General features: G+C 35.2%; 1 protein-coding gene across 5 annotated transcripts in view; it reads left to right on the plus strand.

Moving 5' to 3' along the window:
• Positions 1 to 14,236, plus strand: part of ptpn4b (protein tyrosine phosphatase non-receptor type 4b) — a 22,566-nt gene extending 8,330 nt beyond the window's left edge. For 2 of the 5 annotated variants that reach the window (XM_057326357.1, XM_057326359.1), the window contains 19 exons: positions 168 to 255; positions 512 to 600; positions 1,338 to 1,401; positions 1,504 to 1,676; positions 1,908 to 1,976; positions 4,155 to 4,289; positions 4,942 to 5,100; positions 8,124 to 8,283; positions 8,368 to 8,448; positions 8,589 to 8,645; positions 8,781 to 8,937; positions 9,547 to 9,719; positions 10,152 to 10,242; positions 10,336 to 10,397; positions 10,492 to 10,638; positions 10,762 to 10,890; positions 11,436 to 11,584; positions 11,691 to 11,826; positions 11,905 to 14,210. In XM_057326357.1, the coding sequence (XP_057182340.1) occupies positions 168 to 255; positions 512 to 600; positions 1,338 to 1,401; positions 1,504 to 1,676; positions 1,908 to 1,976; positions 4,155 to 4,289; positions 4,942 to 5,100; positions 8,124 to 8,283; positions 8,368 to 8,448; positions 8,589 to 8,645; positions 8,781 to 8,937; positions 9,547 to 9,719; positions 10,152 to 10,242; positions 10,336 to 10,397; positions 10,492 to 10,638; positions 10,762 to 10,890; positions 11,436 to 11,584; positions 11,691 to 11,826; positions 11,905 to 12,000 (2,215 nt within the window). In that variant the 3' untranslated portion in view covers positions 12,001 to 14,210. Of the gene's footprint in view, positions 1 to 167; positions 256 to 511; positions 601 to 1,337; positions 1,402 to 1,503; positions 1,677 to 1,907; positions 1,977 to 4,154; positions 4,290 to 4,941; positions 5,101 to 8,123; positions 8,284 to 8,367; positions 8,449 to 8,588; positions 8,646 to 8,780; positions 8,938 to 9,546; positions 9,720 to 10,151; positions 10,243 to 10,335; positions 10,398 to 10,491; positions 10,639 to 10,761; positions 10,891 to 11,435; positions 11,585 to 11,690; positions 11,827 to 11,904 lie in introns of all 5 variants that reach the window. The other 3 variants (XM_057326362.1, XM_057326360.1, XM_057326361.1) reach the window with 2 other exon arrangements.
• The last annotated feature ends 73 nt before the right edge of the window (positions 14,237 to 14,309 follow it).

Here is a 14,309-nt window from a genome sequence, read left to right on the forward strand (position 1 = left end):
TGAAATACTTCACTGTGTTCATGATTCTTCGATTTAACTGAGTGTCAGCGGAGACCGCAGAACAAAGACTCGCAGCTGAACACACACACACATAGAAGCGTATTTGAAGAAACAAGGCAGTTCATTGTTTGTGGCTCTCTGAGATATAGTCTCTCTCTTTCTCTCAGTGGACTCACTCCAGCTCAGTCTGAGTTTAACTACTTGAATGCCGCTCGCATGCTGGAGTTATACGGTGTGGAATTGCACTATGCTCGGGTGAGTAACGGGGCGTTTTTACCCCCCTGTCTGCCACTTATCTATTGCTTTTTTAATTGGGACATATAATTGACAAAAACCGAACAAATATAGTAACACAATTATAAAATTATTAATGGCTGCTAATTGCACATTGATTCTTACTTGAAATCAAACCAGTAAGCCAGATGCCCAATTGACCTTGAAAACACAATGATATTGATGTTGCCATGGAAACACCATCATTCTGGTTACCAGTTCATCCTGTTGATTTCAGGACCACTGTAACGCTGAGTTTTACATCGGAGTTTTGTCTGCTGGTATCGCGATCTATAAGGACAGGGTACGAATCAACCACTTTCCATGGTGAGTTTTATAGTTTTGTTAAGGGTGATATAATCACATTATATTCAACATGATCGGAAAAAATGTGTTTGATTTACCTTTAATTAAAAACTCTTCAAAATAAAAGATTAATTAAAATGTCTTGAAAATAAAATATTAATTTATATTTCATTTTCAATAGTATATATTTTATATTTTTAATTAATCATGTTTTTTAATTGAAATTTTATATGATTAATATTTACATAGGAATTTGCATTTATTTATATTTCAATATACTTCAATAATCAAATAAAATACTGTTCTGATGTTGTCGATATATATACATATATATATTAGGGCTGTCAAACGATTAATCGCATCCAGAATAAAAGTTTGTTTACATCATATATATCTGTGTACAGTGCATATTAATTTTGTATTTATAAACACAAAACATACACATACTTGTCTATATATTTAGGAAATATTTAAATGTATTATTTATATTTACCAATAATTTCAATTCTAAATAAACGTTTATTTATTGTTATATTTTATATTTTTCTAAAATAAATGCATTGATGTGTATGTGTTCATGAATGCAACATTAATTAGCACAGTAGACCGACATAAATTACGTGAACACAAACTTTTATTCTGGATGCGATTAATCACGATTAATCGTTTGATATATATATATATTCTTTTTTCATATTTAATCATTTCTACCCGTCATTTAATTTGATTTAATCCCCCCCACCCTTTCTCTCTTTCAGGTTGAAAATTGTAAAAATATCTTTTAAATCTAAACAGTTTTTTATACAATTAAGAAAAGAACTGGTGAGTACGACTACACAATTTCCTTAATACTTTTTCTTGTCATTGTCACATTTTACTTTATCTTCTTCACATTCTGTCTTCGTTCTATTTCCGCCGTCACAGAGTGAAAACCCCGAGTCTTTATTGGGCTTTAACATGATGAACTACAGAGCATGTAAGAACATATGGAAGGCATGTGTGGAGCATCATACGTTCTTCAGACTGGAGCGGCCCGTTCCTCCTGAGAGGAACCTGTTTCTGCAGTACTTCACCCTCGGATCCAAATTCCGCTACTGGTGAGATGTTTAAACACTTGTAAAGTTCGGAGGTAACACATAGAGCAGATACAGAATTTATATGCAATACTTTCGTCTGCTTTTTACGGCGGTAGAAGTCAGTTATTGTATTTCTTGAGTTTGTCACGACAGTAAGATGCTGCATCACCAGTTTTAAAGTTATTTGTTCTGATGCCGACAAAAAATTATTTTCCAAAATGACAATGACACAATGTTCTTTTTTTTTGACAGCGGAAGGACAGAGGCCCAGTCTGTACAGTACGGCAAGGAAAGAGGAAACAAAAACAGAGTTTTTGCCAGGTACAGTGACACACTTTTATTATCCATTGTTATCCATTTTTAAAGTCCCAGTGAAATTAAAAATGGCAATGCCTTTTTTTCATGAAATATTGCAGTGTTTATCAATGTGGGTCATTCTCTTTTTAAAATTATTCATAATCTTCAGTTAAAATCTTAAAAAGGCACTTCCGTCCTGTAGTGACTATCCATCTTAAATGACCTATGCTAGACGGCCTGGGCGGAGCATCCGTTAAGTCCTCCCCTTCAACTGTCAGTCTGCTGCCGCCAGTATAATTTCAAAATGCAACGGCTGTTTTTATACATCCAATCAAATCGTAGAGAAAGGCAAAAGCCACGCCCACTATTTTTCTCATTGAAATTCCATGTCACTCGGAAATGCGTCAAAATACGATGGTAAAAACGATCGCAACTTGCGGTTCACAGAGACTTTACAAAAAAATATAGGATAAATGTCTTTGTCGTTTTATTGGCTTTTTTTAGTTTTGAGGCATCTTGAGGTGGAAGTGTCAACGTTTTGTTGCGTTTTGTTTGGCCGTTTTTGAAAAGCTTTTAAAAAATGACATCTGAGCTATAAACTACGTTTTAATGATAAAACTATTATTTTGAACGCCGATAGCGACCGCGGTGTACACGAGAGAATCTCTTGGCTCTTCGTCGATGATTTTATTATAGTAAAAGTTTAGAACCCATGTTTGTTGACGGATTACTTACTATTTCTATTATCATGATTTTACAACAAAAAAACATGGTAAAATTAAGGTTTACTACAAATAAAATAAAATCTATGGCTCGCACGTCGCCATCCCTAACATTCTCACATCATCCCCTGTTTCCATTTTTGAAGTAGCTATGTAACGCAGTTGGCTACTCCCATAAAACAAACCACAGATTAGATTTCTTTATTATTTCTTCAAGACATCAATGAGATTAAGTGGAGAGCAAATTGAACTTTTGCTTAAATCTTTTCTGCGTCTCAAATATTTCACCTGAGGAAAAAGTGTCAGAAATCTCTCCATTACAGTTTCAGAAGAGATCTCAATAATGTCTCAAACTGAGCTCAGATTTGCAATACAAAGTCAATATTACTGAAGATCTCAACATGAACACAAATTTTTCTCATCAAATTGATCCAAATCCAGATTATTTTACCTCTACAATCTGCATTCATTTTACACCTCTATACTCTTTGGGTTTGAACAATTGTTTCTGTTTTCTTAAAAACCTTTTAAATACACACGTATACTGTCTAGATGCACAAGAAGTGATGCGTGCGTCTTGTTCTAATTCAAAACACTATAGACAACAATATGAAACCACGTAGTGCTTGTAAGTGTTATATTAGACCACATGAGTGTCATCGTGTGTCTGTAAGTGTTGAGGTGTGTTGCATTATGGGTGTGATATTAACGCTCGAGCGTCTGCATGTGTGGTCGCGTATTCTCAGAACGACACCCAAACACAGGAAGCTCGAGCCAAGCCATGAATAGTACGCACGTTTGTGAAACACACTCGAGAGAGAGCAGCGTTTGTTCGAAGATGCTGAGGCTGAAACTCAAACTACAGTTTATGGTTCATCATACTTCAAGAAGGTATTTGATTTACGATACGACGACACGTCCTCAAAAGATTCGAAAGTGTTACTGGGTTATGGTATGGGTCACGGTTTTGTCGAGGAATTGTTAGATGTCTTTGGCTTTTGGAAGCACCACGTGTACGAACGTCGTAAGGAAAACGCATTTGTTCGTAAGCTAGTGTTTGTTTGGAAAGTATTGGCTTTTGTTTGAATCTTATTGACGTTTTACTAGAATTTAGTTGGAAATTTTGTATTGTTGTGGTAGCATGCGTGTGAAAAATGTAATGGGAAAGCGAGTTTGTTTGTTTGTTTGTGTAAATGGGGCTAACGTGAAAAGTGTAAATGGGGCTAAAAAATAAATAAAAAAATAACACAAATATATATATTTTAAAAATAAATATAATGTAAAATAAATATATATACTTAACAATGTTTTAAAAAACAAAAAAAAAATATATAAAAATGATAAAATGTACCAGCTCTACGTTTTATTATTCCGAGTATCTTTGGAATTGAACTGTACGATGTTTCCTGTGGATCTGGTGCAGGTGACAGTTAGGTTGACACGTTATAACCAATCTGACGTCTGTCTGATGTGTTTCCAGGTCACCGAGCAAGCCTCTGGTCCGGAGACTCATGAGCGGTTTGGACTGGGAGACCGTCAGTAGAAATTCTCTCTCGGATGACCGACTGGAGACTCAAAGCTTGCCGAACCGTTCTCCACCGGACTCGCCGAATCAGTGAGTTTTATGCACAGGCAACGAAGATCAAACGTGTGGATTAAAACACAACCACACACAAACGTTTGTTTTCCTTTGTCATGCTTGGGACTTTCCCTTGACCTCCATTGGTTTTAAAGTAAACTGTGATATGATTTATCCTCTAAACCTCGTGCGAACCTATTGACGTTATTACATTTAAATCAGATCACGCATGCATCCGGGAGACGTCTATTTGATGTCTGCGTTTACATCTGCGAGACATATTTTTGGGAATGTTTGCTCATCTGCAATACGTCTTTGAGACGTCGTATAGACATCTAGAAGATGTCGGTAGGATGTTTATGATTTAAAATGTATGCGAAACTGCTCTAAGATGTTTGTTTTTACACAGCAGACCGTAAGCAGACATCTTACAGACTTATCTTATCTGCGTCATGACAGGTTTGCTAGTTTATAAACCATAGTGACCGCCATAACTATATTGAAAAAGCAAACCTGCACGCAAACAAACATGTACACGCACACAAACGATAACAGTCTGACTACATCTCTTGTGTAGTCACACAAATTCACACACGCGCACACACACACGTCTTACTAAACGTGTGTAGTCATACACACACAGATGGTTTAAAGGGTTTTATATCAATGTCTTCGTTTCTCTTTTCAGTAGCAACTCTGTGTTTAACACAGAGGGGGCGCGTGTCAGGCCGTCCTCCATCGGTCACCTGGTCGATCACGTGATCGATGACTCGCCATGTCAGACGTTCACCAACCACAAGTCTGCGTCCTCCACGCAAGCGAACAGCATCAGTCTAGATTCAACACCGTAAGTTTGAAAGAATAAATCAGTGTTTGTAAAATAAGTGACAACTGCCCACATACTGGAAATATAATTTTTCTGTACGAAATTCAATTTTGTGACTTTTAAAATGATTTTAGTATTCGTCTGTTGTGCCGTGATCGACCGGCATGTGTTTTTCGATGGTCGATGCAAATTTCGTCTGTGATTATCGGATATGATTAATCAAATATCAATCCGATTAATCGATTAATTGATTAATCGTATTATTATGACTGCTATTTTGTTTAGAGCTTTTAGTTCTGCAATGTCACATCAATATTTATTCATATTATCCAACTTATATTTTTTCAAGCATTTTTGGTATTTTCTGTAAACTTTCATTATGCAAAATATCATGCTGAAGGACGGTATCTCTGTGATTTGAGAACCACATCGTATTTATATTTGCTTTTTTGTTGTCTTGAAAAAAATATGATTTGATCTGCTTTGTTTTCTTTTATGGTTTATGGTTTGTATTTTTACCCAAATATTTATGTTGTCTGCAAGTTTGCATATTGGGTAGCTGAAAAGCATAGGTAAAGCAAAAATGTGAAAACAAACTGTTAATAATATATTATTTTATATTAGTTATATTTATATTTATAGGACACATTTACGGTTTATTTGTCAACTACCCAAATTCAAACTTTCCCTTGTGAAAACGCGTTCTTATTTTAGCGCTGGACGTCAGACGCAGACGTTCACATGTAACCTGAGGTTTGATATCGCTCGACCTCGCTTCTGTTGAAATGACACATCGGTGGTTAAACTCTGTTTTCACACACCTTTCGGCCTGAGAATCTGGTAGTTTCAGAGTCGGGGAAATCGCTTTCAGCTTTGTGGTTGGCACAGCTCGCCGTGTTACGCTGACGTGCGATTGAACTCGAGCTTGTGAACACGCCAACATTTTCCATTGGAATAATCTGTGACCACGCACCAGCTTCCTTTCTCAGCTCTGCCCGACAATCTAAATTTGCAGTGTCATCGTTTCCAAATCTGATCTGAAAACAATTTAAAGAATAAACCAGATTTGCATTTCCTGGAGAAAATACTATTTCAACGTGAAATGTGATAGATTATCTTTATAAACTAGATCTTATTTTAGTAATGAAAAATGACAATAACATTATTATATTTGTATTTTATTTTAAATCTTTCATTTTAGTTTTAATTTAATATTTTAGTTTTAATTTGGCTTTATTTGAATTTAATTTATTTTATTGTAATTCTTCGACCAATAGCTACTTAAATAAATCAAATTGATGATTGTTTTTATTAATTATTTTGTTTTTAAGCAAAAAAAAATTTTGCTTCACATTTTTTTCTGTGTCAGTCAATTTGAATGTACTACGGCCGCTAGCATTACCATTTGTCTTCATGCATTTTAAAAATGTTATGCTCTCCATCATCTCAGTGTTGCATTTCAGCTACATTTAAGCATCCAACTTATAAACAACACAAAAGATGCGTCGTATGTCTCTCCTTCTTTCGCCTGACTGTCGAAACGTTCCTTATTTTTCGTTCTAACGGCAACATTTTTTTGTTTGTCCCAGTTGTTTTTATTATGTAAATGTCCCGGAGGCCTTGGCTGTGCGTTGTCTGTGGACTGCAGAGCAGAGGAACTTTCATGCTGGAAATCTAAGCATTCATAATGAGACCGTGTGTGTGTGTGTGTGTGTGTGTGTGTGTGTGTGTGTGTGTGTGTGTGTGTGTGTGTGTGCGTGTGCGCGTGACATGGCTTCTCTCTCTGTGAGCAACAGTCCTGGGTCTTAATACTCTCCGCCTGGTATGCAAATAAGCCGTGCTTTGATTAATTGCTGGAAATCCTTGCTAACACTCAGCAGATATACAGCACCGCTCGTACAGACCACCTTCTACTGATCATAAATCATTGTCGTTGCCTAGACTACATAGTGTTACATAATGAAAAATGTAAGAATGATCATGGGAAATGGAATGTTACTTGGTTAATTTACATTTGTATCTTATTGGGTCAGTATTTTATCTTATTTATTTATTCATACATTTATTTATTTTAGTTTTTATCAAGTTATATTTATATAACTTATATAAATATAATATAAATATATTTATATAATTTATATATTTATTTGATTTGTTTTCATTCTCCTAAAAATACATGGCTTATTTAACTCACGTAATGATTTATTTATTTAATAGCATTTTTATAGTAATTTTATAGTATTTATGTTATTAATTTATTATTTAAAAATATATATTTCTAGTTTTTTTATAGTTTAGTTGCTAAATTGTACCTTAAGTTTTCAAGTATTTTTAAAAGATGCTTTAGAAGTAAATACATATTTTTTAATACTGTATATATTATATAGGATAGAGTATATTTATAATATTAATAAATAACAAAATGAACAGACGTAGGCCCTGTTTCACAGACAAGGCTTAGTTTAAGCCAGAATTATGCCTTAGTTGAATTAAGATGTTTGTCACTTTTATAAAAAGCCTTGAAAGAAAACATTACAGGTGAGCGTCTCGAGACAAAACAATGGCACTGATATATTTTAAGATATTTCTGGACAAGTTATATTCAGTTGAGACGGGTCTCACATTTATTTTAGTCTGGGACTTGCCTTAAGGTTTTAACAGAGGTGTGATATTTAATTCCCTTTAAATGCTACAGATGGCGCTGTTCTCTTAACAAAACACATTTGTGCGCTTTTATGCAAGCATGTGCGTGTTATCCAGAATGTTTGTGTGACATTTTATACATCTACATGGCTCTTTCACATTAGAGATTTATCATTGTTTTCAGCAAAACAGGCGTAATTTATTATAGAAATATTATCGTGGCATTGGATAGATGTTATCTTAAATAACATTTAGCAAACAAATTAAGTTTAAGTTTGTTCCAGAACCTCTGAACTGGTTTTGAATGACTTTTCTTTCCAATATAATACAAATTCAAAGATCTCTCAAGTGTCCATAAACGCTGTGATATTCACTACTGTACCTTTAAATACGTTTTTCAGGTCTCCAGATGTAACAGCTGATGAACAGCCACCGGCGTTGCCCCCGAAACAGTCCAGGAAAGACCCTCTCACCCAAAACGGCAGATCCCAGTCCCAACATGAGCTGGACAACCACCTGACTGAATTTTACAACGTACCTGCGGCGTCAGGAAAGAGCATGGTGCGAAAAACACATATTTCCTTCTTACGTGTGCTTTTTATCGTCTTTGTTGTCAGTTTGATTCATATTTTCATTGGTTTTCAGAATGGAGCGGTTCCTCATGATAATCTTGTGCTGATTAAAATGAGGCCGGACGAAAATGGGCGCTTTGGATTTAATGTTAAGGTAAATTGTAGATGAATTAAAAACTATTTAATTAATTAATTAAAAATAAAAAAACACGCATTACAAAATAAAAAAGAACAATATTTGTTACAAAAAAATGTGAAATGGTTTTTTTAAAGAATTACCTTTTATATCCACAGGGTGGCGCTGATCAGAGGATGCCCATCATAGTGTCCCGTGTGGCTCCAGGAACTCCAGTATGTTAATTTTTTTATTTTAATGTCGGCTGACATTAAAATAATGGAATTGGAATTGAACTTGAACTTGAACGTCTGACCCTTCAGTATTGGTCTGTGACTGCACCCTAATCTGTGACCTTTGACCTCTGACAGGCTGACATGTGCATGCCGCGCCTGAACGAAGGCGATCAGGTTGTGCTGATCAACGGTCGAGATATCTCGGAGCACACTCACGATGATGTGGTTATGCTAATCAAAGCCAGCTGTGAGGACCAATCAGGAGAGCTCATCCTGCTGGTCAGACCCAATGGTACGACCCGCCTGGATGTAGCTTACAAATATAATACTAATATTCTTGATATTTAATTTATTTATTATATGAAATAATGTAATACTATTTATCACTTTTACATGTTCATTTGTTATTCTTTTTATTTAGTAATTTATTTAACAAATATTTTAATATTTAATATATTTTACTGACTGATTTTTCTGACTCCATGTGTTCATTTTTATTTCGGTCTTTCTTAAGGCAATAAAATTATTAACTGAAAATAAGTAAAACAATTAAAAACTACAACTGAAATGAAATAAATTAAATCTATATTAACACATAAAAACATACAAATAATAATAATAAACACATAATAATAAAACAAAACAAAACCACATAACATAATAGTTAAAAATTAATTAACTAATATATATAAACTAAAAATTAAATTAAATAAGTTAAAAATAAAAATGAAAGCCCATTTAAAATAAAAGAAATTGCAAAAAAAAAAACTAAAATAATAGTTAAAAATTAAACCATAATTAACAATATAAAAACTAAAAATGAAGTTAAATGCATTAAATATAAACATTTTAAATAAAAAAATCAACACAAAGCAAAAACTCTCTTTATATCTACCTCCAGCCATCTATGATGTAGATGAAGACCAGGAGAAGTTGGACCTGGAGCCAGATTTCCAGTACATTCCTGAGACGTCCAGTCTGGATCAGTCCCACTCAGATGCTGATAGTCTAAAATCCTCCATTCAGCTGTTGAAAGACGGTCTTTCCAGCGGAACGGTCCTCGCGCAGTTTGATGTGAGTAAGCTCGAGTTAAATTTTTTAATTAAATAAAAACTTTTATTTGAGAAGGTCAAACCTTCAGATTTTTTTATTTGTGTGTTTTGGCTGTCATATTTTTGGCCTATGCTTTTTTAGTATTTCCTGTTGTTTTCAAGCTAACCAGGCCACTTCCTGTTTGCTGTTTTGATGTCGTGGCCTTGTGTACTGAAAGCCATCTTAATTTAGTTTGTTTATTATTACATGATAATATTGCAACGACAACATTTTGCCAATATTAACAAGCAACAAGGTCAAGATAAGCCGTTTTTGTATACCTGAACAAAATAGAAGGCACATGCACTTACATTCTTACATACAGGTATCCATTATGCATGATTATAATAGGTCATAAACAATTTTTATACACCAAAACATCTTTTTTATTGGAAGTATGTGTTTCTCCTATAGCAACTGTACAGAAAACGGCTTGGGATGTCCGTGTCATGTGCCAGGCTGCCACAAAACGTCTCTAAAAACCGCTATCGGGATATTTCCCCGTGTGAGTACAGTACAATGCTTGCATTTTTATATTTTTATATTCAAGTAAAACTCTCTTTGATTGGCTGAACGTTCATAACGTTTTATTACACAGATGACGCTACACGAGTCGTATTAAAGGGGGCGGATGACTACATCAATGCAAATTACATCAACGTGAGCGCTCTTCTCTGATTATCGTTATTTTTTATTACATTAGTAGTTTCTTTTGTTTTTAGAGAGATGAATGTGTTCGTGTGATTTATTTTAGATGGAGATCCCCAGAACAGGTGAAGTAAAGCGGTATATCGCCTGTCAAGGGCCTCTTCCTGGTACCTGCTCTGATTTCTGGCAGATGGTTTGGGAACAGAGCGCCCCCCTGGTGGTTATGCTCACGACACAAGTCGAACGTGGCAGGGTAGGAATATTTTAACAATAATGTGAAACATGGAAAAAGATCAAAATTGTGTTTATACCTTTTGGTGTGGGTTATTATTAACCAATAACATCAGTTTTAAATAAAGGTATGTTTTGTCTCTAGGTGAAGTGTCATCAGTACTGGCCGAATGCTTCTGCGAGTAGCATGTATGGGGACTTCCAGGTTACATGTGTATCTGAAGATGGAAATTCTGCATATCTGCTCAGAGATCTGACACTTACACACGTGGAGGTCAGACATCCCATTTCTTCGGTTATTCCATGTTTTTGTAGACCAGTTTAAAACACTTTCTCCGTGTTTTTTTAAACTGTAATACCATAAAAAGGAAATTGAATACATTGTATTTATACGCACTTATATAGCCTTACACAGCAATATAATTAATATTTTTGGTGTGTAAAATATATAATTAATAATATTATTCTAATAATAAAAAACAATGCTAAAATATTTAATCGTTAGAATTTTTGTCTTGTTTTACAGAATTACATGAAATTTAGTTGAATTAAGGTTAAACTTCAATTATTATCTTCACCCCATTGTTAAATATTTTTTCATTTTTTATGTATAAACACTTTCAATTAGATTTCCCCCCCCCAAAAAAGACTTGTCATTTTGCTTCAAGATTAAATGTATCTTTGATTGTAAACAAACAAACAAAACAAAAATACGGAGTAAGAAATGTTTTTTTCCAGTATTAGACGTTAGTGTGATGTCACGCTCTTAAATGAAACTTAATAAAACTGCATTAAAGTCTCCTTTGCTTGTGTTTTTAGACTAAAGAAGATCGACAGATCTGTCAGATGCAGTACATGGCGTGGCCCGATCACGGCGTACCGGAAGATTCATCCGATTTCCTAAACTTCGTCAGTCAAGTACGCGGCAAAAGAGCCGAAACGCAGGAACCTGTGGTGGTTCACTGCAGGTCAGGCCTGAAAAATGTCTCGCTAACATTAAACCGTTCATCAATCATCAAGTAAACAAAGAAACATTGCTGCATTGATCATAAAAGCTTGACTCTCCTCTTGCAGTGCCGGGATTGGACGCACCGGCGTTCTCATCACCATGGAGACAGCGATGTGTCTGATAGAGAGCGGTCAGCCCGTTTATCCGTTAGACATCGTAAGAACCATGAGAGACCAGCGTGCCATGATGATCCAAACCCCTGTGAGTATCCGCGCGACACGCTCTCGTGCGACCAGATCTTTGATCGGCTGTATTAATTATTTTACATTTTCTTCGCAGAGCCAGTACCGTTTCGTCTGCGAAGCGATCCTGAAAGTTTACGAAGAGGAGATTGTAAAACCGTACGAGACCGAACCTACAGAAAAGGAGGAGTAAAACCCTCGGATTCTCGGAGGTCCCAACTACTGCCAGTGAGAATGATGCTCGGCTCGCTGTAGCCCCTGCTGGAAGGCAGCGGACGTGACCGGCGCAAGCCAGAATATAGACGAAAAGCACTATTGCACTTTAACAGCGACAAACAATGAAAGGGATTTTCATTTACTAAAAATATCAGGTCACTGATTAATGGGTACTGTCAATAATGTTCATTTCGGGATCGGAGAAACAAACGTACATTTGCTTTCGTGCCAAAAGCTGAAATGAGCCACAATCCATGTCAGAATGAACTCCTGCATCTAACATTTTACGTTTTCCAGGCTGTTTATTTATTTTTTTTGAACAGTGAACAACGGGTGCTCGCCCCTTCGCTTCCCTTTTCCCGACTGTGACTGCACACATTTTAATGTTTAAGTTTAAAATTTAACTTTAAACTGTTAACTTTTTTAAACTTTTTAAAAGTTTAACAAAACCAGTTCGCAACTGAACAAATCAGCTTTTAATGATACACATTTTGTTCAGTTTTACTCCTGCGCCTTGAACCCTGTCTTTCATGAAGTACTAGCTACCGTTACCGAATATTTTCAGTGAGAATATCGCAAGTTCTCTCTAAATTAAATCCTAAATTCACAAGCCACCAGCTTTGTGTCAGCTACACTGAAAATGAGTCATTGCTGCCAAATTTCACAGCTGTTTGCCTCTAAAACCGATTGGTGCTTTGACTAATTAATTATTTATTAGGAGGGTGTGTGTAGTACATAGCATGTCTAAAATATGTATCCTTAAATACTCAATAGGCAGCTGTTTGACTCTGAGTTCCACGTCGACCGGATCTTGGGAGTAGATGTTTGGTAAAACTTTAAAAGCTGTGAATTCATGTTTGCTTCGTTGACGGAAACTGGAAGCTACTAGTTTCAATCAACTAGTACTTCTGATGCAAATTAAAATGTCAAAACTAAAATAAAAAATTTCAGTAATGTTTAGCAAAGCATTTGCCCTTGTCAGCTTAAAGATTGTCACATGAGTCAGTATTTTAATTTTTTGGTAGCACTTTACAATACGAGTGTGTTTGTTAACAGCTAATGCTAATGAATTAGCTAAAATGATCTAGCAATAAGTAATACTTTAACTGTGTTTAATTATTAGTTTAGCATGAACTTACATTTAATTGATTATATTTAACAAATAATAAATACTAAAAGACTATATTGCTTATTGTTAGTTCATGTGATGCATTTGAAAATGTTAACAAAGACAACCATATTGTAAAATGTTAGGAATTTTTTATGTTTGAAATAAAGATTTCTGGTACGAAGTTTAAAGTACAAATATCACAAAGTAGGAATATTTGGTGCTGAGTGAAAAATATCTGTGCTCCACCCTCTATAGAGCACAAGTTCACATTTCGCTTATTATTGGTAATGCTTATCTAAATTTCATCTCCTAGTGGTCTATTACCTGCAATCAAATGCATAAGGTGGTCATAAATCCTATATGGTCATGCCTTAAGAACAAAATATTTGACCAGTCTGCGTTAAAGTGCAACTTGCCAAAATTTAAGAAACACTTGTGGACCTGCACATTTTTGGCTGTAGCGGTCAATCAATTTGGCTTTACAACTGTTTTAACGGTATGTGATCATGAAACCATTTTCCGCAAATAATATATATTTTTAAATTACAGCGCAAACAAAACATTTTTAATGTGATACTCCACACTATCTTAATCGTTTACGAACGTGACCTCTTCGGCACTTCACGTTTTTCCCGTACAACGTTTCGCGTTGCCATTGCGTAAACGATTTGCTGTCAAGGACCAATCCCGCCCACCGTTTTGAATGTCGAGCCGATTCGCTTCACTGTACGTCGTCATAGCGCAGCAGCTAGAAATTTACTAGCGATGTTACCGTTGGATATGGTGGTATTTTTGTATTTAAAGAAAAAATGAAGGACATAAGGGCAGCACTTTGTAACTGACTGCGGTAGTCAGCTGTGCTACTGTGGAATTTATACTGTAATTGTGAAATGGGGGGAAATGCTGTTTAATTATATTTATGTTGAACATTTTGTCAAATAAGAAAACCTGTGTGGGGGGGGGTCTTAACTACATAGTGTCATATGTGAAATATTTGTAAATACGATGTTATATATTAAAAGTGTTCTGAAAAGATAACAGTGATTGTTTTTATTTAGTACATCTAAAAAAATAGGGAAGTATGCCGAAAATTGTATGTTACCTTTTTATATTGTATGGTTGTGTTAGTGTGTATGTTAGAGAGAGTACAACTAAAACTCATTTGTAATAAATAT

This window comes from Triplophysa rosa, linkage group LG25, assembly GCF_024868665.1.
Source record: "Triplophysa rosa linkage group LG25, Trosa_1v2, whole genome shotgun sequence".
NCBI lineage: Eukaryota > Metazoa > Chordata > Actinopteri > Cypriniformes > Nemacheilidae > Triplophysa > Triplophysa rosa.